Genomic DNA, 21,422 nt, shown 5'->3' on the forward strand with positions numbered 1-21,422 from the left:
GCTCTCCTATCTCTATGTATAGAAGACATTATAGCAGTTAGGCTCTACCCACTAGCTCAGAGAAAACAATTAGATATAGAGCCTACAGAGGAGGTTTCTCCAATATTGGACAGCCTTTTTGAACTTTAAGTTATAACCAATTCTATAAGTCCATTACAACATTTGTTAAATATACTTTTGTCTTAGTAGTATAAATAATGCATTAATGAAAATGAAGTATATAGCGGATACTTGGTTGTCACATGTTCATAGCTATGGCTTATGTAATTTAACACTAACTATTCCGGACGTTGTAAGGTTTGACGACTTTACTAGAACTAGATGTTCATTTGTGTCGTTGCCGATACCCATTATGGAGCAATTTGGTAGTGGACAGACGACACAGACTGAAATATTCAAAGATTTGACCATATATAGACTTTTAATATATCACTATTACACTTGTGCACAAATCCAACAACAATCTGTATTACACTGAATTACATTCGGGAGGACACCCCTCATCCAATCATAGTCTAAGTACAAAGGAGAAACAGGAGCAATTACATTAGAATGATCAAATACATGGAGGAAATTTGGTCCCGAAAAGGAGGAAAGTTAAGAAGAAATCATGACAAAACAATATGACACTTCCAATATTTTAGTGAACCAGTGGGGCCTGCTTGAGCGAGATCAGGACTGAGCGCATACGCGAAACATCTTTTGTTTGCTTGCTAGACTTGGGGTTAAAGTCACAAAGGCGAGCCACTCTTTCCCACTCTGGTACTGGAGAGGTTTCTTCAACATCGCTTGCAAAAGCTTCTTCGGCAGCCCTGAAAAGCAGTAAATTCACTCATTAGAAGGCCTGAAGTTAATTATTTTCCCTCTGGCTACAGGAATTAAACGAAGTGGTTTCCTATTTCTTAAACTGTATCAACCAAAATGCATTCAACATGGTTTCAAGATAGGAGCGGAGCTGATCTTCCCATACAAGTGTCTGATTGGTGTACATTAGGTATATAGCGCGGACGCTATATAAATTGAGAGAAAGAATGAACAGAGGAGTTAGAATTATGATTATAATGAGAATTAGGATTAAATATGGCTAAAGGTGGTGTGTGTGCACGCTTGCCTCATACCAGCTGTTCGTGCCACCCTCATGGTTAACATCCAGCATTATGAATACTTAGCACTATGTTAAAGCATATTTCACAAGCAAGTAACACAAAATCAACACAACTAAAGCTACGAGAAGCCTGAAAATCTAAGTAGTGAGTCAGACTAAGCCTTTATATACAGCAACTACTCCAATGCCTGTATACATATCAAGCAGACAAGCTATGCTACCTTCAGTAGCTGACCACTCGTCGGCTAATCTAGACAGAACTGGTAACAAATCTAACAAGTAATGCTGAAGGAATAGAGTTTTGAAAGCCTTGCGAGAGAATGCCCTATGTAATCTAAAAGCCGAATGGTTTCTAGTACCTCCATACAAAGTCTACAGTACTCCACAAGCAGCCAAATTATTATAGAGGAAAAACAAATGCAACATGTAGATAAAGCAGGAAAGAAAAAAAATAAGAGGAGGAACTACAATGAGGATGAGTTTCCATGGCAAGGTGCGATCACATTAGGACATACGGTGGGTATACGCCACTGCAGACATCACTACGACACTAGAACTTAACCATGGGACGGGCAGGTTAAGGGGCAGAGAGAAGATTTTACTTAACTGTTCTAGGCTGTAGCAAGGATGGTTTATGTTTGTGCTTATAGGTGAAGAGAAGAAATAAAAAACAAGAAAAAGTTTAAGTCAGATATAGAAGATGAAAATGAACGTAATGATGACAAGCAGGACATGCATTATGACAGCTGGCAGATTTACTTCATCTTTAATGACAATTAGTACGAAGGCTGCAACACGATTATATTCTAAGTCAAGGAGGAAAGGACATTGCACAGAAGGGAAACGCTCTAAAGAGTTCAATTTATTCAGGAGAGCACAACAATTAAAGTGTATGATGCAGCTCAACACCCACACAACAGAATAATACACGGGAGCCTTCTCTATTGTGTGAAGCCTGGATCAAAGCTTACAACCATCTGAAAGTGGATTGTGTAGGTTGCTGGAAATATCCTACGTGAACCAGAGCAGTGACAAGGCAGGGGCTTATACAGCGTGCCAACAGAGCTCTTAAAGGGAACCCGTCACCAGCATTTCACCTATTAACCCCTTAATGACCGGGCCTGAAAAGACCTTAATGACCAGCTCAATTTTTCTGTTTTTGCCTCTCTGCGTTTCAGCAGCCATAATTTTTTTATTTTTTCATTGACGTGGCTGTATGAGGCCTTGTTTTATGCGAGAGAAACAGTATTTTTTTTCCCCCACAGTTTGGGGGTAAAAAAATAAAAAATTTCACGGCATGAATATAGGAAAAAGCGATTATCGGAATCGTTTTTTTGGTTTATTTTTTATCCCGTTCAAGTTTCACGCTAAATAACCCATTCGATTAATTCTTCAGGTTATTACGGTCGTGTAGATACCTAATATGCGTTGGTTTTTCGTTTTTTATTTAGTGTAGGGGCAATAAAATGTATTTAATGCAAAATAAAGACTTTTGGGGACTTTTTTTATTTATTACTTTTTTTTTTAAATCCCATCAAGGGATAAATTTATTTGTAACTTAATTTTTTTACTTGTAATGTATTAGCATACTCCTGTACGCTAATACATTACACTGTGTCACTATGACACAGGCTGCTGATCGGGCAGCACATAGTGTGCCCGAACAGCAGGCAAACGGAACAGACAGCCCTGGGGTCCTTTGTAGGCCCCCAGCGCTGACTGCAGAGGGATTCCCCATTGTTTGATCGCATCACTGGAATCCCGGTGATGCGATCAAAGAGGGGAATTCCCTTTGATCTTGCATTGGTCACAGACCGCGGTAATCAAAGGGTTAAGCAGCTGGGGTCCGAATGTTTGCCGACCCCAGCTGTGTTCAGGAGGCTGCTCTAAGATAAGGAGCTGTTAGTTACAGCTCCTGCTTGGAGGACGAGCGCTCATACGAGCGCTCATCAACTTCATCTGCAGTGACGCCAAAAGACGTCTCTGTAGACTAAGCACCCGCACCGCCTGACGTCAAAAGAAAGTGGGCGGTCGGGAAGGAGTTAAACTCTATTCACTTCTCGCTGGCCGCTTCTCTCAAAAATTAATTGCAGTTTTCCCCGCTCCTAAACTCCTCCAACCGTAAATAATGCTCTGCAAACTTTTTGCGCCTTTTATGGTAATAATCCGGCAGTCTCGTTCCTTACTCTTATGCCCGCCCACCGCTGAAAACCAGCTGGCCCTGAATGCCAAAATTTCGTCTGAGATAGCGCGTATGCACCCGTCATGTATGGTCCTACACCCTTCCCTGCTTCTTCTGGGACTCAAATCTAGTTACTGCGCATGCGCCGCTACGGTGTCCTGTTGTGCACACACACCAGAACATTGATGCGCAAGCACGGGATTACGTGTGTGCGGTGGGAGGCAAGGAGCTGTCAATCAAAAGTAAGGAGGCCGGGTTAACTCGAAAAGGCTTGAAGAAATGATGACTTATGCTCATTAGCATACGGCACAGGAACACTAAAAAACTGAATACTAGAAGTACAGAGCCAACTTAGAAGACAATTATAGGTTACATCAAAATTATTTTTCACCCACTACCACCAGGTATTGCTGGTTTAATAGGCGAAATGCTGGTGACAGGTTCCCTTTAAAGAATTCTGTAAGCAAGTCAAGTATTTTTGTGGACCAGGACTTGGTCTAGCTGCATATTTTTACCATGGAAACCATTATATTGTGGATTGTAATAACAGTATCTTGCATGCACTAAAAGACAAAAATTATACAAATTTAAAAAATAATTACGTTTTAGCCACTGCAAAAATTGACATATCCAAATCCTCCCATATTTCTACTCTGACACCTGGAAATTGGAAACTATAAGCACACGGTCACTCAAAGAACCAAAGTAAATCCTTTTTTATGCAATGCCAGGGCATTCCACCATTACGGTTACAAGATGTCCCTAGGCACCAGAAATTCTAGGGTTGAGAATGCAACATACAAACACATGCAACAGTCATTATTCTGATGGAATTGCTTACATTTCTAGTAACATACAAATAAAAAAACACGAATCAGAACGTTCCGATTATATATTCTTTACAATTGGTATTAAAGCGGCCAAAAAAAAAAAAAAAGCTCAGAAACGTTGTAGGTGGGAAGACGGCTGAGTAAAATGGTAAGGTAAGGCTACGTACAGATTTCCGTTCGGGGCTTTGTTCACAGCCTGTCGGCAGTTCTCAGATTTGACGGCAACCCACAACGGAACCCCATTAGGTCAATGGAGTTCATCGTGCGCCGTTTGGATCATTTACATCATTGTGTGTGAACAGAGCCTAAGATTATTGCACCCCATGTCTTGTTAGAAAAGGATATATTTAAAAGAAAAAAAGGCAGCTACATAAATACACAATGCAGCTGAAATAATCCATTATCTGATCCTTCACTGTATATTTTATCACATTTTCCACTATACAAGAAGCCAAGTTAAAAAGAAACCGCTCTTAAATTCTATATTCCTAGATTTGTACATTGTGTTTGTGAATTATGTAGTAAAGGGAAAAAACTAAACAAAAGGAAAATCCTGCCATGAGGCGCACACCAGAAGAATGCCCCTCTAAATGTATACAAGTCTGAATTCAATGTACCTATTATGCCACACTACACGGGAACATTAATCATACATACTTGTTTCCTAGAATGGTCTAGGATCAAAGAAGTGTCAATGCAGTATCAGATAAGTGCAACCTCAAGAGTAGAACTTAAAAAAAAAGCTACATAGAATTCTAAGAAAAAAAAAAAATAGTCAATTATCACTCCCTCTAAAAGTTTATTCCGATATCCCTTGTTAATCCCCTAAAATGTGCAAACTCTTGTGATCTAATCTGGATCAATCTTTCTCTGTATTCTTTTATTTCCCTCTTCCCCTATAAAAAACAAACAAAATGCTGGAACAGGTAGAATACCGTATTAGTGCAGTATGCGATTTTATTGTGAACGTAAAAAAAACAAAATGGAAGCCATTCAGAAATTTGACCATTATTTCTAACTATTTGGTTACGATGCATCCACTTACAGTAAAAAATAAATAAAAAAAACGCATGCTAATACATGATCATGTGAACAAAGCCACAAAAAAAATAAAAATAAAATCAGGAAGTAAACTGAAAGCCACTGCTGAGTTAAATGACACATAAATGGTTGATAATATTCGTTCGTTTAAAAAAAAAAAAAAAAAAAAAAAAAAAAATGGTGCATACACAACACAAGTAATGTAACCGATAACACCACATTGGCAACAGAAAGCCGCATGGTCAGATTTATGAAACGTCAGGCACTGAATAGATGTATTATATAGCAGCTTCAAATATTGGTCGTTCTGGTGATAGATGTTGCTATAACTACAGACTACTGCTTCCACCCATGGGGAACAGTAGGGGGAAGAGTGGTCTGAAACAGCTTTCAGAAACTGTGCGGACGCCTAATACAATGTCAGCACAGCTTCCACTATGGAGAGGGCAGATAGAGGCTGGTGACTATATTCACTAATGTCTGCCTGCCCAATACAGCTTTGGTGGAGAGAAGTGCCAGGTCACAGAAGCTTCACTAGTCTTATTTTAGGCATGTAGAACTATGCTCTACATGCAGAGTAAAACAAAACTCCAGTACAAGGTAGTCACATCACAGCAGTGCTCTCTCAATAGAAGGCACAGATGTATCCCCTCAACAGGGTCCACTTCTCTCCTCCCAGCAGTCACAGCAGCATCTCACCCCAGTAGTCACAGCAGTGCTAACAAACAGATACAGGAGGTGGTCATAGCACCATTATCGGAACAGTCTATGAAACTGGATGTATGACTGAAGTTCACAATATTCAGGCATTTTAGAATGCCATTTGCCTTGCAGTGTAGTATGCTTACATTTAACTAGCTAACAATTAAATTATTATTATTTTTTTTTTCTGGGGCAACATTTTTTCTAATCTGCTCCTCACAAAAACAATTTAGTAAAAAAGTTATTCTACACCAGGGCTTTACCCTGATCAACTCATTTACAGAGATTGATACACGTTTTCCACAAATTCCCTATTTCCTTACTAAAGTTTTACTTATCTTTGTCATCCATCACAAAAGCACAAACACATTAACACAAGAGGAACATCCATGCATGCAGAGTAGAATTTGTAATTTTGCAACATACACATAACCAATCACGTCAGCGAAGGGTTGTTTGTAGAAAGCTTCATCTGCCACCCTACAGACAGCAAGAAGTCCAAAAGGTAGGCAAGCAGTCAAAGAAAAAAAAGAGAGCATTGAAAAGGAGAACATCAGAGATAGCATTAATAAGCATGGAGGGAGAGAAAAAAAAAAAAAGAAAAAAAAAAAGAGAGAGATTAAGGCCCCATGCACACAACCGTGCCTGTAATCACGGGCACGGACGGTCATCCGCATTAGTGGACTGTGCTCCCATTATAAAGTATGGGAGCACGGTCCGTAAAATAAACAGGACACTACCTATTTTTTTTACGGAAGGTTTCTATGGCATGGACACCTTCCAATAAATATATGGGAAGGTGTCAGTAGGCCATAGAAACGAATGGGTCCGTTACAGGTTACGGATTAATTCTACGGTCGTGTGCATGGGGCCTGAAGTACGAAAACAACCACACCAGAACACAAAATGGCATCGACAGTCAGTTTAGTATTCAGAAATGTAAAGGAAAGACAACATGCCCATTAATATAAAGAATTGCGCACAAAAATCACTTTGTAGACACAATAAACCATTACAAATTGTCAAATGTTTTTAAATTATTGTATTTTGCCTCATTACACTACACTCACAGGATGCATTTGCTCATTAGCATTACATGCCCCCCCCATCATGGTGCGGAAGACTACATTACATGCCCCCCATCATTGTGCGGAAGACTACATTACATGCCCCCCATCATGGTGCGGAAGTCTACATTACATGCCCCCCATCATGGTGCGGAAGACTACATTGCATGCCCCCCATCATGGTGCGGAAGACTACATTACATGCCCCCCATCATGGTGCGGAAGACTACATTACATGCCCCCCATCATGGTGCGGAAGACTACATTGCATGCCCCCCATCATGGTGCGGAAGACTACATTACATGCCCCCCATCATGGTGCGGAAGACTACATTACATGCCCCCCATCATGGTGCGGAAGACTACATTACATGCCCCCCATCATGGTGCGGAAGTCTACATTACATGCCACCCATCATGGTGCGGAAGTCTACATTACATGCCACCCATCATGGTGCGGAAGACTACATTACATACCCCCCATCATGGTGCGGAAGACTACATTGCATGCCCCCCATCATGGTGCGGAAGACTACATTACATGCCCCCCATCATGGTGCGGAAGACTACATTACATGCCCCCCATCATGGTGCGGAAGTCTACATTGCATGCCACCCATCATGGTGCGGAAGTCTACATTACATGCCACCCATCATGGTGCGGAAGTCTACATTGCATGCCCCCCATCATGGTGCGGAAGTCTACATTACATGCCCCCCATCATGGTGCGGAAGTCTACATTACATGCCCCCCATCATGGTGCGGAAGTCTACATTACATGCCACCCATCATGGTGCGGAAGTCTACATTACATGCCACCCATCATGGTGCGGAAGACTACATTACATACCCCCCATCATGGTGCGGAAGACTACATTGCATGCCCCCCATCATGGTGCGGAAGACTACATTACATACCCCCCATCATGGTGCGGAAGACTACATTGCATGCCCCCCATCATGGTGCGGAAGACTACATTACATGCCCCCCATCATGGTGCGGAAGACTACATTACATGCCCCCCATCATGGTGCGGAAGTCTACATTGCATGCCACCCATCATGGTGCGGAAGTCTACATTACATGCCACCCATCATGGTGCGGAAGTCTACATTGCATGCCCCCCATCATGGTGCGGAAGTCTACATTACATGCCACCCATCATGGTGCGGAAGTCTACATTACATGCCCCCCATCATGGTGCGGAAGTCTACATTACATGCCCCCCATCATGGTGCGGAAGTCTACATTACATGCCACCCATCATGGTGCGGAAGTCTACATTACATGCCACCCATCATGGTGCGGAAGACTACATTACATACCCCCCATCATGGTGCGGAAGACTACATTGCATGCCCCCCATCATGGTGCGGAAGACTACATTACATGCCCCCCATCATGGTGCGGAAGACTACATTACATGCCCCCCATCATGGTGCGGAAGACTACATTACATGCCCCCCATCATGGTGCGGAAGTCTACATTGCATGCCACCCATCATGGTGCGGAAGTCTACATTACATGCCACCCATCATGGTGCGGAAGTCTACATTGCATGCCCCCCATCATGGTGCGGAAGTCTACATTACTTGCCACCCATCATGGTGCGGAAGTCTACATTGCATGCCCCCCCATCATGGTGCGGAAGACTACATTACATGCCCCCCCCATCATGGTGCGGAAGACAACGTTACATGCCCCCCCATCATGGTGCGGAAGACTACATTACACGCCCCCCCCCCCATCATGGTGCGGAAGACTACATTACACGCCCCCCCCCCCCCATCATGGTGCGGAAGACTACATTACATGCCCCCCCCCCCCCATCATGATGCGGAAGACTACATTACATGCCCCCCCCCCCCCATCATGATGCGGAAGTCTACATTACATGCCCCCCATCATGGTGCGGAAGTCTACATTACATGCCCCCCCCCCCCATCATGGTGCGGAAGACTACATTACATGCCCCCCCATCATGGTGCGGAAGACTACATTACATGCCCCCCCCCCCCCATCATGGTGCGGAAGGCCACATTACATGCCCCCCCCCCCCATCATGATGTGGAAGACTACATTACATGCCCCCCATCATGGTGTGGAAGACTACATTACAGGTAGTAGAAACTTCAGGCAACTTGATCAGTTATCAAATTTCTCTCCGAGCAACCAGACCACGTTCGAGGGCAGAATACTAAAGCTGAATTCTGACAGGTTGTTATGGGCAACAAGGCAATTTTTTTTTCTCTCTGAAACAGGTCCTATACAAAGACGACCAAACGTTTAATTACCAAGTCAGCTTACAGCTCCCTCCACGCCAAAGTAGCTAGTCTATGATCCGATTGCAAATGACAGTGGGCGTGTACGGGCAACGCGTTCTGGAATGACTCACATAATTATGTTGTTAATTTAACCTTAAAAAACACTCATCAGCTGCACAACTCATAGAAATCACAGGAGAAAACACACGTAAAGGAGCGCTAGAGCTCTGTTCACATCACATTTTGCCTTTACACGTTTAGCGTATACCCCGGGGAAATCCCCCTGGCATGTGTGTCGAATGTAAAGCCTTGATATACGCAACTTTGTGTCATACTATGTAAGAGAATCCGATACCGCACAAGTTCCTTTGCAGGATACCTCTGCTCTGAAAAGCATAGCGGACTGCACTTTTCAGTACAGCTTAAAAAAAAACCAAAAAAAACAAAAAACAAAAAGCCAAAAGCCTCGAACAAATACCAAAAGAACATTCTGACAGACCTTGGATAAATGGGGCCCTATGGATGCAAATGTAAAGCAAAAATGTGATGTGATCACAGCACTAAACTGATGGTTAAGTCTGCTATATATCAAATCAGAGAATCCTGGGTTTAAAAACATTGCAGCCAGACCTGTGATCTATACAGTGTATAAAATATATTGTAATCTGGGTTGAGAGCGTGCACGGTCTCCTTTCCTCCCAATTTCGTACAGGAGAGCCTTGCTGTATTCGGACTTCTAGGATAAATACAGCAAGGATTCAGTACCGAATATGGGAGGCAAGACGATTAAGGCCTCATTCACACGGCAGGGTTTCCCGGCCGGGTGCCGGCCATTCATAAATCGGCAGGCACCCGGCTGCATTAGGAATAATAGACCCCTAATGGGGCTATTCAAACGACCGATTTTTTGACGGCCGGGAAAACCGGCCGTCAAAAAATAGGACATGCTCTATCTTCGGCCGGGTACCCGGCCCCCATAGAAGTCTATGGGGCCGGGTAATACACGGCCATCACCGGGATGTGTCCCGAGTGATGGCTGGGTTTTCCGGCGCTTGCGCTCTATCTCCTCCTCCTCACAGTGCAGAGTGCATGTGAGGAGGAGTTGATGCCATTCTGACGAATGGCATCACTGTAAACTGTGTGGCAGGGCCGGGGTGTACAGCAGGTGGAAGGGAGCGCTGCGCTGGCTCCCTTCCCCTGCTTGTTTTAAAAGCACCCTGGCCCAGCGACACCTTCGATGGCGCCGCTAGCAGCGGCTGCTACTACTGTAGAGACGCCACTATAGCAGAGCAGGGAGGTATCTCCCCGCTCTGCTATGTGCTAGCCGCACTTTAGCTCCTTGAAGGAGCGGAATCCCCGTGTTTTCGGGGATTCCGCTCCTGGACAGAGCGCTTGATGTCTCTATCCATATCTGGGCAGTGACATCAGGGGAAACTCCTGAAGCGGAATCCCCGAACACATGGGGATTCCCCTTCAGGAGTTGCCGCTGATGTCACTGTCCGGATCTGCCCGGCCCGGCACGGATGCAAAACTTAATGCAAACCGGCTGGGCAAAATGGCCGATTTTACCGGCCGACACTCGGGCTCGGGAACGACCCGGACGTGTGAATCCCGCCTAAGACAGATTAGTTTGTACACCGTGTGCTGCACGATCCTTGAAATTATGTATAATTATCTGATTTATATGGGTTGTTTCATTTAGAAAGCCCATTTTCATATACCCTACTAGAGAACTGTGCATTAACACAAGGGGTTTCCCCATTCAGAACCCCATCTTTAAGCCAGAGAGGCTACAAACAGCATCTCTCACCCTAGAGTGCCCTAACACGTTTGTGACGGACTTGATTTTAACGGGAACTTTGTAATGCTGCGTTTCCCCTGTAGAGGTGCTGCAGGAAAAAAAATAAACAAAAAAAAACCACTTGCTGTCTGGTTCCCCTGCAGATTACAGATCATCGCTGAGGGTCCCAAATGAGATTAACATTACCGATTATTTGCTTTGGTCTTCTGTAACAATTCATCCTGTCTGGCATACCACTCGTCTAGCTCTTTTGCAGCCTTCTCTTTCCATTCAGTCTCTTGCTTTCTAGAGTTAGCATCTGTGTTGAAGGAAACCCAAAAAAACATTCAATAAAAAAAAAAAACTGTCTGGAAAATCGGGCAGCAAGTGTTAAGCCATAGTGGGTGAAGAGAATTGGTTTCCTCTCCGACACGTTTTAGGAAATAATTGTATTCTCCATGAAGTAACAAGTCTGGACCATATTTCAGAAGGCTGCATTGTGCCATTCCTCTATTATACTTCCCGGAAATGTATTAAAGTTGACAATTGGGTATTACCATTCCTCTTACCAGCATGGTGAGTTCCTACACAAACTGACCGTGTGCAATTAGTGCTCACAGTCTCAGACTATGTAGGGACACGCCCCTTTGACAAGGAGAATGGTAACAGCCAGTTGTCAATTTATTCATAATTTTCTAGGAGGAATAACAGAGGTACGGCACAACGCAGTGTTCTAAGAAAAGATTATCCAGAATTGTTATACTATGGAAAATACAAGTATTTACTAAAACAGACAGGTAACATCAAGAGATCAGACATAAATAAAAATCGGGTTTTCTAGTTTTATGCAAATAAGGCTTTATCATGATGTAAAGAAAAGGTCTGCAACTTCCTAATACTTTCTGCGTTTCAATACCTCAAAAGTTGAAAGATCTGTCTGCAGTTAGTGAACGGGAACATTCTTGTTCCCATCCAGAGGCTAAAAAATATACGATTATACTTTTTATAACTGAGAGTTTGCTACAATTCAGTCTCGGCAATAATCTGAGCGCTAGACACATCAGTAGCATAAGTTTCTCCTGCTCAGATTGGTTTTGTCATTGGATTGGACTAGAGCGGTGGAGACACATTCTGAAACAGGAAGGGCCTTTCCTAAAGCAAGGTCTGCACAGAGCCCTGATTTACTCCTACTGAACACCATCAGTGACCCTCACTGATTCCCCATGTTAAATCTAGTAGAAGATCTTCCATGTGGCTCTGTAGATATTGTAGTCAAATTAAAGCGATAGCTTCTCACCAAGAACTTCTAAACGACTCATCTGCTCCTCCCTCCATTTGCGGATGCTCTCTGGCTCTGCTTGTAGACGATCGACTTGGGAAATTGCTGCATAACTGTCTGTTGGGCCATTAGACTCCTGATCAAAAGTAAACAATTATATACCAGTGTGTGAGTATACATCTATATATCCATCAATCAAGTCATCTTTTTGCCTAGGTTAAAGGGGTTGTTTATACTATATATCTTTACTTTGGGCTTAAAGAGGCTCTGTCACCAGATTTTGCAGCGCCTATCTGCTATTGCAGCAGATAGGCGCTGCAATGTAGATTACAGTAACGTTTTTATTTTTAAAAAACGAGCATTTTTGGCCAAGTTATGACCATTTTTGTAATTATGCAAATGAGGCTTGCAAAAGTCCAAGTGGGCGTGTTTAAAGTAAAAGTCCAACTGGGCGTGTATTATGTGCGTACATCGGGGCGTGTTTACTACTTTTACTAGCTGGGCGCTCTGAAGAGAAGTAACATCCTCTTCTCTTCAGAACGCCCAGCTTCTGGCAGTGCAGATCTGTGACGTCACTCACAGGTCCTGCATCGTGACGGCCACATCGGCACCAGAGGCTACAGTTGATTCTGCAGCAGCATTAGCGTTTGCAGGTAAGTAGCTACATCGACTTACCTGCAAACGCTGATGCTGCTGCAGAATCAACTGTAGCCTCTGGTGCCGATGTGGCCGTCACGATGCAGGACCTGTGAGTGACGTCACAGATCTGCACTGTCAGAAGCTGGGCGTTCTGAAGAGAAGAGGATGTTACTTCTCATCAGAGCGCCCAGCTAGTGAAAGTATTAAAAACGCCCCGATGTACGCACATAATACACGCCCACTTGGACTTTTACTTTTAAACACACCCACTTGGATTTTTGCAAGCCTCATTTGCATAACTACAAAAATGGTCATAACTTGGCCAAAAATGCTCGTTTTTTAAAAATAAAAACGTTACTGTAATCTACATTGCAGTGCCGATCTGCTGCAATAGCAGATAGGGGCTGCAAAATCTGGTGACAGAGCCTCTTTAATACCAGGTTTGCAAAAAAATATATAGAAAAAAAAAATTCCCTCCCTATGGTGCCAACTCAACTGAACTCCATTGCATGTAAACATTGCAGCAGTGCTTAGTTTAATTAGTGGGTGCCGCAGGGAGATACTTTAACCTTTTTTATATTTTTTTTAGGCCTCATGCACACTTCCATCACCATTTTCACAGCCGTTTCTCACGGATCCGTCTCTCCGTGTGTACTCCGTGTCAGTTTCGGGTTTCCGTTTCAAACGGACGTTGTGCTTCTGTGTTTCCGTTAATAAAACGGAAGGCGTTGAACTTTATTTGAACTTGTCACGTCCCAGGCTGTGAATTTTGGCACGCCCTGCCGTTGCTAGGGCAACGGATCCGTCAAAAATGGACGGCACACGGAAGCCTTCCGTGTGCCGTCCGTTTTTTTGACTGACCCATTGAATTCTATGGGCACCAAGGTCACGGAATCACTGACCAAAGTAGGGCATGCTCTACTTTTGACAGAACAGAACAACGGATCTGTCAAAATAACGGAAGTGTGCATGGGCCCATTGAAATGAATGGGTTCAGGGTGCTATCAGTGACAAAAACGGATCTTACCCTGAAGGAAAAAACTGAAGTGGGCATGAGGCCTTACTCTTCAAGAATAGGAGGGCTAAATAAAAATTAACACACACACACACACACACACAAGGATTAAGGCAATCAGCAAAGAACACATTCAAAGAGCATTTCTATTCTAACTCAATTCATTGTGAATCTGATGTACTGCATTAGGTAAGCAAAATAAATTTATACAACTGAAAAAGGAGTGAAACGGAATAACGCTTAAGGGGGGAGGGGCGCAAGTGAGAAACACTGAATATACAGGCATTTGTTTAGGAGGTGCAAAAATATTAAGACAGTGAAAAGAACTTCTGCTGACAAAAACAAAGAAAGGAACAGTAAAATAGGGGATTCTGTTCATACAAAATAGAAGCTACATAAATGAAGTCCAGTTTAAGCAATAAAAATAAAAAAAATCAATGATATATGCAGATGCCCCAAGGGTATATTCAGAAGTCACAGAATCCCATACCGGAAATCCACGACAATTTACAGTTTTGAAGCATGCTGCAGATTTTCAAATCTTTCGGTTGCATAAATGTTGTGGATGTTCACTGCGGATTTCACTCTTAGCAATGCAAAGTATGAATGCCGCTGCAAAATGTTAATGTAACCCACCAAAAACTCAGCAACATCTGGCTTAAAGAGGCTCTGTCACTAGTTTAGTAATGCCCACTCTCCTAGGTAATCTAATAGGCACTGTCTCACTGATAATGCTAGTGAAAATTGTGTCCCAAAAAGTTTTATTATTTTAAAAGTTATGAGCTTTTTTTCTAAATATGTAAATGAGCCTTTATTAGACGAGCAGCGATTCCCCTGCGGTGGAGCCACCTCACAGCCTCTGACTCTGTCCTATCAGCATGAAGCTGCTTCACACAGTATGAGAGACTGAGGCTGGAGGGAAAGGGGATCACTGAAAACAGCCATATCTCCGACTGTGGGTTATGGTGGCATATGAAAGATGAGATTCTAATTTTTCATATGACACCAGGATCGCAGTTCTAGCTGTGACACAACAAGAGATATCACCAGTTGAAAACACAGTCGGGAATGGAAGCCGTATACTATATGATCACACTGTGTTGCTGGGTAGGGAAGGGGAAGAAGCTGTATACTGATGGGACGGCGTCATACAGAAAACCTTACACCGCCCAGAGTGAAAAGAAGGAGTCACCTCCTATTTGGCTATTAGAGCCACATTAGCATATTTAGAAAAATGCTCATAACTTTGCAAACACATTTTTTTTTAAAACAAATCACACTGTAGTTGTCAGCAAAGCGCCTATTAGATTAGTGCCAAGATCACGAGAGCATGCAGCTTGGCATGTCAGTGGCCAGCAATGCTTGACCTGGAAAGAAATGTGGTAAAAGCCACAAAAAAAAACACCATATTACCTGGTAGAAGTCGCCATTCAAAATCGTATCTGCATTATAAACAGAAGAAAAAAATAAGTATTACATAAATATATTTTAAAGCAATATACAGATACATTATCTGAAACTCTGCCGCGTTAAAACAAAGTTATACATGTGATGGGGTGTATGGAGTAATAGCTGGTGCCCTCGATTTGCCCCCTATGCCGTGGATCCGCCATTTTAGGCCTCGTGCACACTTCCGACACGGTTTTCACGGCCGTTTTTGACGGATCAGTGTGTCCGTTTTAGCGGCCGTGTGCACTCAGTGTTTCCGTGCGCCGAGCATGGTACTGTCCAGGGTGCTGAAAGAGTTAATGGGCAGCACTGATCGGCTGTAACTCTTTCAGCACCCTGGACAGTACCATGCTCGGCACTCGGAAAATACAATTCTAATGTAATAAAAAAAAAACAAAAGTTCATACTTACATTCTTCCTGTCCGGCCTCCAGCGATGACATTTCATCCATATCGCCGCTGCAGCCAATCACAGGCTGTAGTGGCGGTCACGCACGTCAGAAGGCCGGCCTCCAGGGATGACTTCATCCCACGTGACTGCCTCTGCAGCCAATCACAGGCTGCCGCTTCATTCTGGAAGGTCGGACTGGAGGAAGAAGAGGGACTCGTCACCAAGACAACGGCCGGGTAAGTATGAACTGATTTTTATTTTATTTTTGATTGAGTGATTGATAGAGACAAGTGGCTGCCGATTATTTTAATATTTCTGTTATGTTTTTCTGCCCACCCGGCCGTTGCTAGGCAACGGCCCTGTCACACACGGATGCCTTCCGTGTGCCTTCAGTTTTTTTTTGACGGCCCCATTGACCTGCATGGGCCTCACGGTCACGGAATCCCGGACCAAAGTAGAACATGCTCTACTTTGGATCGGAACGGAGCAACGGGACCGTCAAAAAAACAACAACAACTGAAGTGTGCATGGCCCCATTGAAATGAATGGGTCCGTGTGCTAGCCGTCAGAAAAACGGCTAGCACCCTGAAGGAAAAAACTGAAGTGGGCATGGTGCCTTAGGGTCCCCTCTGTGCGGTCCCAAAATGGCCGCAGTGCTTCTTAGACTACGAATCGAAGACACTCCCTCTGTTCTCAGATTGGACGGAACTGCAGACTGGCCAATCAGAGAACAGTGGGAGTGTCTCAGACTCGTAGTCTAAGAAGCAGTGCGCCCATTTTGGGACCGCACAGAGGGGACCTTAAACCGGCGGATCCACGGAATGGGGAACAACTGGTATTATTACTCCACAGAACCCATCAAATTTAAAATGTTGTCGCTTTAATGCCACATGCATAATGTGCTCATCTTTCCAAGCACTGTGTTTTAGCAGTACATCTCCAAAATGCAAATGACATGGTGTACCACACGGGCCATCCATGGCAGGATTCTTCTAAAGGCTACTTCACGCCAGATTATTAGACTTGTACTCATGGTGGTACATATTAACCAAGTCACTGGACATTGTCCTCCAGAATAACTATCTCTACTCCGTAAGGCTCGGTCCACATCACATTGGGATCCTACCGACGTATATCTCTGATAGAAGGCTGTAACATATCCCACTATACAGGCATACAGTGGGATACGTTGCTAATAGAGTCCCATTGTAAAAAAAAAAAATATCGCGCAATATCAATTTTTTTTACTGTATACCTTTGTATGGAGTAGCATATTCTACTGCACTATTTCATAGCACACAAAAAAAAAAAACAGTATACCTTCCCAGAGCCCAAAAGGAAACTCTTGGCTTCCGTCAGGTGAGTAGACCTATGTATAGGTTTGGTGTATAATGAGACCATTCACACACGCAGGAGTTTTCACGCAGCGCGTGTCCAATGTTGGTGCCTTATTCACACACCTATGCGCCCATTGAAGTCAATGGGTTTGTGAAAAACACACACTGCACAAGGATGCACGTCCGTGTGCGGTGCGTGATTTGCGCATTAGTTATAAAAAAAAAGTGCTTTGCGAGTGCTTGAAAAACCCATGCCACTCCCAAAGCACACGAATGCATAACGCAGCACACAAACGGACCAGATGCACGTGTGTTTTTTTACACGAGTGAATGGGATACGCTCGTGTGAATGTAGCCTTAGAGTCTATAATACGGACCTTCAGCCTCCTCTCCGCACACTGCAAACAGCAATTACATTAAATGGGTTCAATTAGGACAAAAAAAACATTTCAGAATCAGGGAGCGCACAGGAAGTGTTATAGGGATTGTCCAGTTGGGACAATCTATGAAGTTCCATGACTTGTACTATTTGCTGCATCTGCTTTTTACAATCACCATTTGAACTGTTTTATCCACAGGAATTTCCTCACTTTCAGCCTGCACAGCAAAATACAGTTCCTGCTAAAGCACACTAGGAATGCGGTGACTTACACTTCAGATTTTATTGTCACTATATTCCCGTGCTTCTGTATAAGGGGTCACTGACAGACACAGATTTGGTTATTGAAGGCCCTTTTACACGGGCCAATGATCGGGCAAACGAGTGTTTTATATGAACGCTCGTTCCTAAACATTGCTCTGTGTAAACAAGGCACCGATCAGCTGATCAATGGGCAAACGCTCATTCATCCGCTGATCATATCCTTTATTTTATCATCATTAGCAGCATATCCCCAAGTGTAAACAGATGTGCTGCCGACATGATGAAAATGTATGGGGATGAGTGACTGTAGTAACATCCCTATACATTACTGATCAGCTCCTTGTGAAAGAGCCAACTAGCGCCAATCAACAAGCTGTCTCTTTGATCTCATTTTCCCGGCCCATATCAGATCATGTAAAAGAGCCCTTAGGGGAAGTTCACGCATGGCATTAATACAGCGGATTTTCCGCAACAGGTCTCGTTGTAAAAAAGCTGCAGCATAAGGGTATATTCACACGCGGAGTCAAAAACGTCTGAAAATACGGAGCCGACCTCCTGGTATGACGTTTCATCCAATGTGAGCGCCGCCGCCAATCACAGGCTGCAATCATCATCCCAAGAGGCCAGCAGCACGGACACCAGCCCTGGGAGAAGTGACGTGCCGCTATAGGAGACCAGGGTAGGTAAGTATGGACTTGTTTTTTTCTCCCCTCATTTGGTGTCCAGAGGCAATTTCAGCCAAAAATCTGCATCAAAATCACACATGATTTGGTACGGACTTTCAGACGGATTTGATGCAAAGTTCAATCCAACCCGTGTGCCTTCAGGCATGTCTGCAGGAGGTAGTTTTTCTTGAAATTATAGGAAATAATTCCAGAGTGCACAGTATGACCATTACCACTTGTCCTGATTGGATAAAAGGCTTCATGCTGCTGCGACCACATGGTCCCTCTTGGCCAATCAGGCTGAAAAGTGCTTTTGAATAGAACTCCAAACTAGAGTTCAGTAATAGTGTATACTGAATCAAATCATAAAAGAGCGTCTTATCCGCCGATAGAGCCCTTTAAGTTGGCCATCGCTTCGGTCGCTGCTTGTTTAATCGTCGCCACATTTAAGAAATTTACCATAACAAAACGGCAGACGCCGCACTTCCCACTATTGGCAATATGCACTTGTTCCGCCTCATCATAGCGCTACTGTATGCAGAGATCTGTTTTGTGTCAATCTATTCAGATCGACTAGCAGTTCATTCCTGGTATATATGCTAAATATGTATCTATCGCAGGAGGGAAAGGTTATCGAGGACCCGGTTTGGCCTTGTTCACACAGTGCAGATTTCGCACGGATTTAAGCCAAAACAAGGAACAGAAGAAATATATAAAAGGAAGGCCTTATAGGTTTGCTCTCCTGGATCCAAATCTGGTTTAGGCTTAAAAAAATAATGCACGCAAAATCTGCACTATGTGAACAAGACCTACATTTGGATTAATTGTATCAGCACATTTCCAGTCCACTTCCTTTCCAATGTAAAACCAGGAGGATACACAGACAGGAAAGCGCATAGCGAGCCGTTTCTACTAAATATTGCCTAGAATGACTACGCAGTATAGGGGTTCACCGAACGTACCGGGAATATAGGGACTTGCTTTGTATAACATTGTCATTCTTCAATAAACTTTATAGAATATTTCACACTTTTTGGTTTGAACACTAGTGAAAGTGAATTGTGGTTGGGTAATAAAAGCAGCATTACATTTTATAACTTTCCACTGCTATTATGAATTCCATCTAGAGTCAAACTCTTTTCTACCGGGTTTACAGCGCAAAATTAACTGAACGCCAAACCCTACATATTGCATTAAAACAGTAGAAATCCCATAGCCAAGGAACAGTTGTGCCGGTACATAATCCTCTTAAATGTCACCTAGCACAACGTCCAGTAATCTGCGGACGTCAACTACGGATAATCCAGGAAGAACAGGACCACCACTGAATTATTAACCGCGTTTGCGGAGGCGAAACATACCGCTATAATCCGATTTACGTGTATTAATATCATATACCAGGTCCATACAAACAAAGCCTAGAAGGATCTATAAAGATCACATTATAGATCTATGGACCAGTGTGATAGATAGATATATATATATATATATCTCTATCTCAGAAGGCCATGACATTCTATAGGGGACATTAGCCGCTGGCAGCATCGGAAGTAGCCATCGATACCTCTTTGCATCCCTCCTATTACACTGACGTCCCGGCAGGTCAGCTCGAGTGTCGTTCTTCCCTATATTCAAGATAATGGCGGTCACGATTAGGAAGACATAGGTTCCCCTCCGTGCCCTGCCAGGATATAATACACCGACCATTCTAGGGGGCAGATCAATGACTCCTTCCTCCTCTCACCTACTGCCCCGTCGTGAAAGGCGCTGGGCACATCCCCACCGTCCAGGATGCTGAAGCCTTCATCATTCTCGATACCGGCAATCTCGCTCTCTTGCTGTGCCAGGAATGCGGCGGCCGGGTCCTCCTCAGCGGACATTCCGTTACCGACAGAATCGAAAGCGTCAAACTCCGACATGATTGGAGACAAGAACAGAAGGCGACGTGTGACCAGGAGACCTAAAGAAAAATGTCGATTGTTATTTCCAACAGATCACACTCCGGCGATCGCCTGACGACAGGCACGGAAGTGACGTACGCCGGGAAGAGGCGGTAGGAACTTAGCGCAAAGTGTGGCAGGAAATGACGTCACATGGGCCGCATCAGCTGACCGTTATGAATGAGGTGTGAATTGTCAGGGCGTGGCTTCTGAACTGTGGTGATTGACAATCTGGATTCAGCGGAGTACTGGAGGGTTTCATCGTTTCTTACAGACTCACAATATGAAAGAAACTTTATATTATAATTGCCTTTAACTCTTTTATTGCCATGACAATTTTCACACTTTTAACATACACAAATAAAACCTGAATTATAATTTTAAAAACAAATCATATCCCGTATAGTTTATGAGCCATACACATTGTAAAAACAAGTGTAAGGCTGGGTTCACACACCCTATTTACGGACGTAATTCGGGCGTTTTAATCCTCGAATTACGTCCGAAAATACGGCTCCAATGCGCCGGCAAACATCTGCCCATTCATTTAAATGGGCTTTACGATGTTCTGTGCCGACGGTCATTTTTTTTACGCGCCGCTGTCAAAAGACGGCGTGTAAAAAAGACGCCCCGCGTCAAAGAAGTGCCTGTCACTTCTTGGGAGGTAATTGGAGCCGTTTACCATTGGCACCATAGAAAAACAGCTCCAATTACGTCCATAATGGACGCAGCGAAAAACGCTGGCAACATGCCATTACGTCTGAAATTCAGGAGCCGTTTTCTCCTGAAAACAGCTCTGTGATTTCAGCCGTAATGGACGCTGCCGTGTGAACATACCGTAAAGTGTAAAAAATGCATATAAATTAATGTTTGTGGCTAAAAGTCTGACTCCTGACGAAGCCACAGGCGAATCGCGCGTTCAGACGTGCTTTTGTATTTCCTCCATCCTCTTCAGGACTTTCTTCACCAGAGCCAATGATATAAGAAGAGATATCTATCTGACCAGTATGGGTACATATTTTGGGTCATTGCCATTTCTTATTACCATTTACTATGCAGTCTTTTCTTCTGTATGCTATGGGCCTTCACAC

At 43.6% G+C, this 21,422-nt stretch overlaps 1 protein-coding gene across 4 annotated transcripts; it reads right to left on the reverse strand.

Moving 5' to 3' along the window:
* Window positions 1–402: 402 nt before the first annotated feature.
* On the reverse strand, window positions 403–20,459 carry CLTA (clathrin light chain A). 4 transcript variants are annotated; one of them, XM_075825536.1, is made up of 7 exons: window positions 20,136–20,459; window positions 15,321–15,349; window positions 12,272–12,389; window positions 11,182–11,293; window positions 6,287–6,340; window positions 1,713–1,748; window positions 403–812 (listed from the first exon to the last, which is right to left on the reverse strand). In XM_075825536.1, exons 1-7 carry the CDS (start codon window positions 20,308–20,310, stop codon window positions 641–643), a joined length of 696 nt encoding a protein of 231 aa, XP_075681651.1. In that variant the 5' UTR covers window positions 20,311–20,459; the 3' UTR covers window positions 403–640. The 4 variants fall into 4 exon arrangements, with proteins under 4 accessions (XP_075681651.1, XP_075681654.1, XP_075681653.1 ...); XM_075825539.1 differs by lacking the exon at window positions 6,287–6,340; XM_075825538.1 differs by lacking the exon at window positions 1,713–1,748.
* Between the last annotated feature and the right edge of the window lie 963 nt (window positions 20,460–21,422).

The sequence above is a fragment of the Rhinoderma darwinii genome, chromosome 1 (genome assembly GCF_050947455.1).
Source record: "Rhinoderma darwinii isolate aRhiDar2 chromosome 1, aRhiDar2.hap1, whole genome shotgun sequence".
Lineage (NCBI taxonomy): Eukaryota > Metazoa > Chordata > Amphibia > Anura > Rhinodermatidae > Rhinoderma > Rhinoderma darwinii.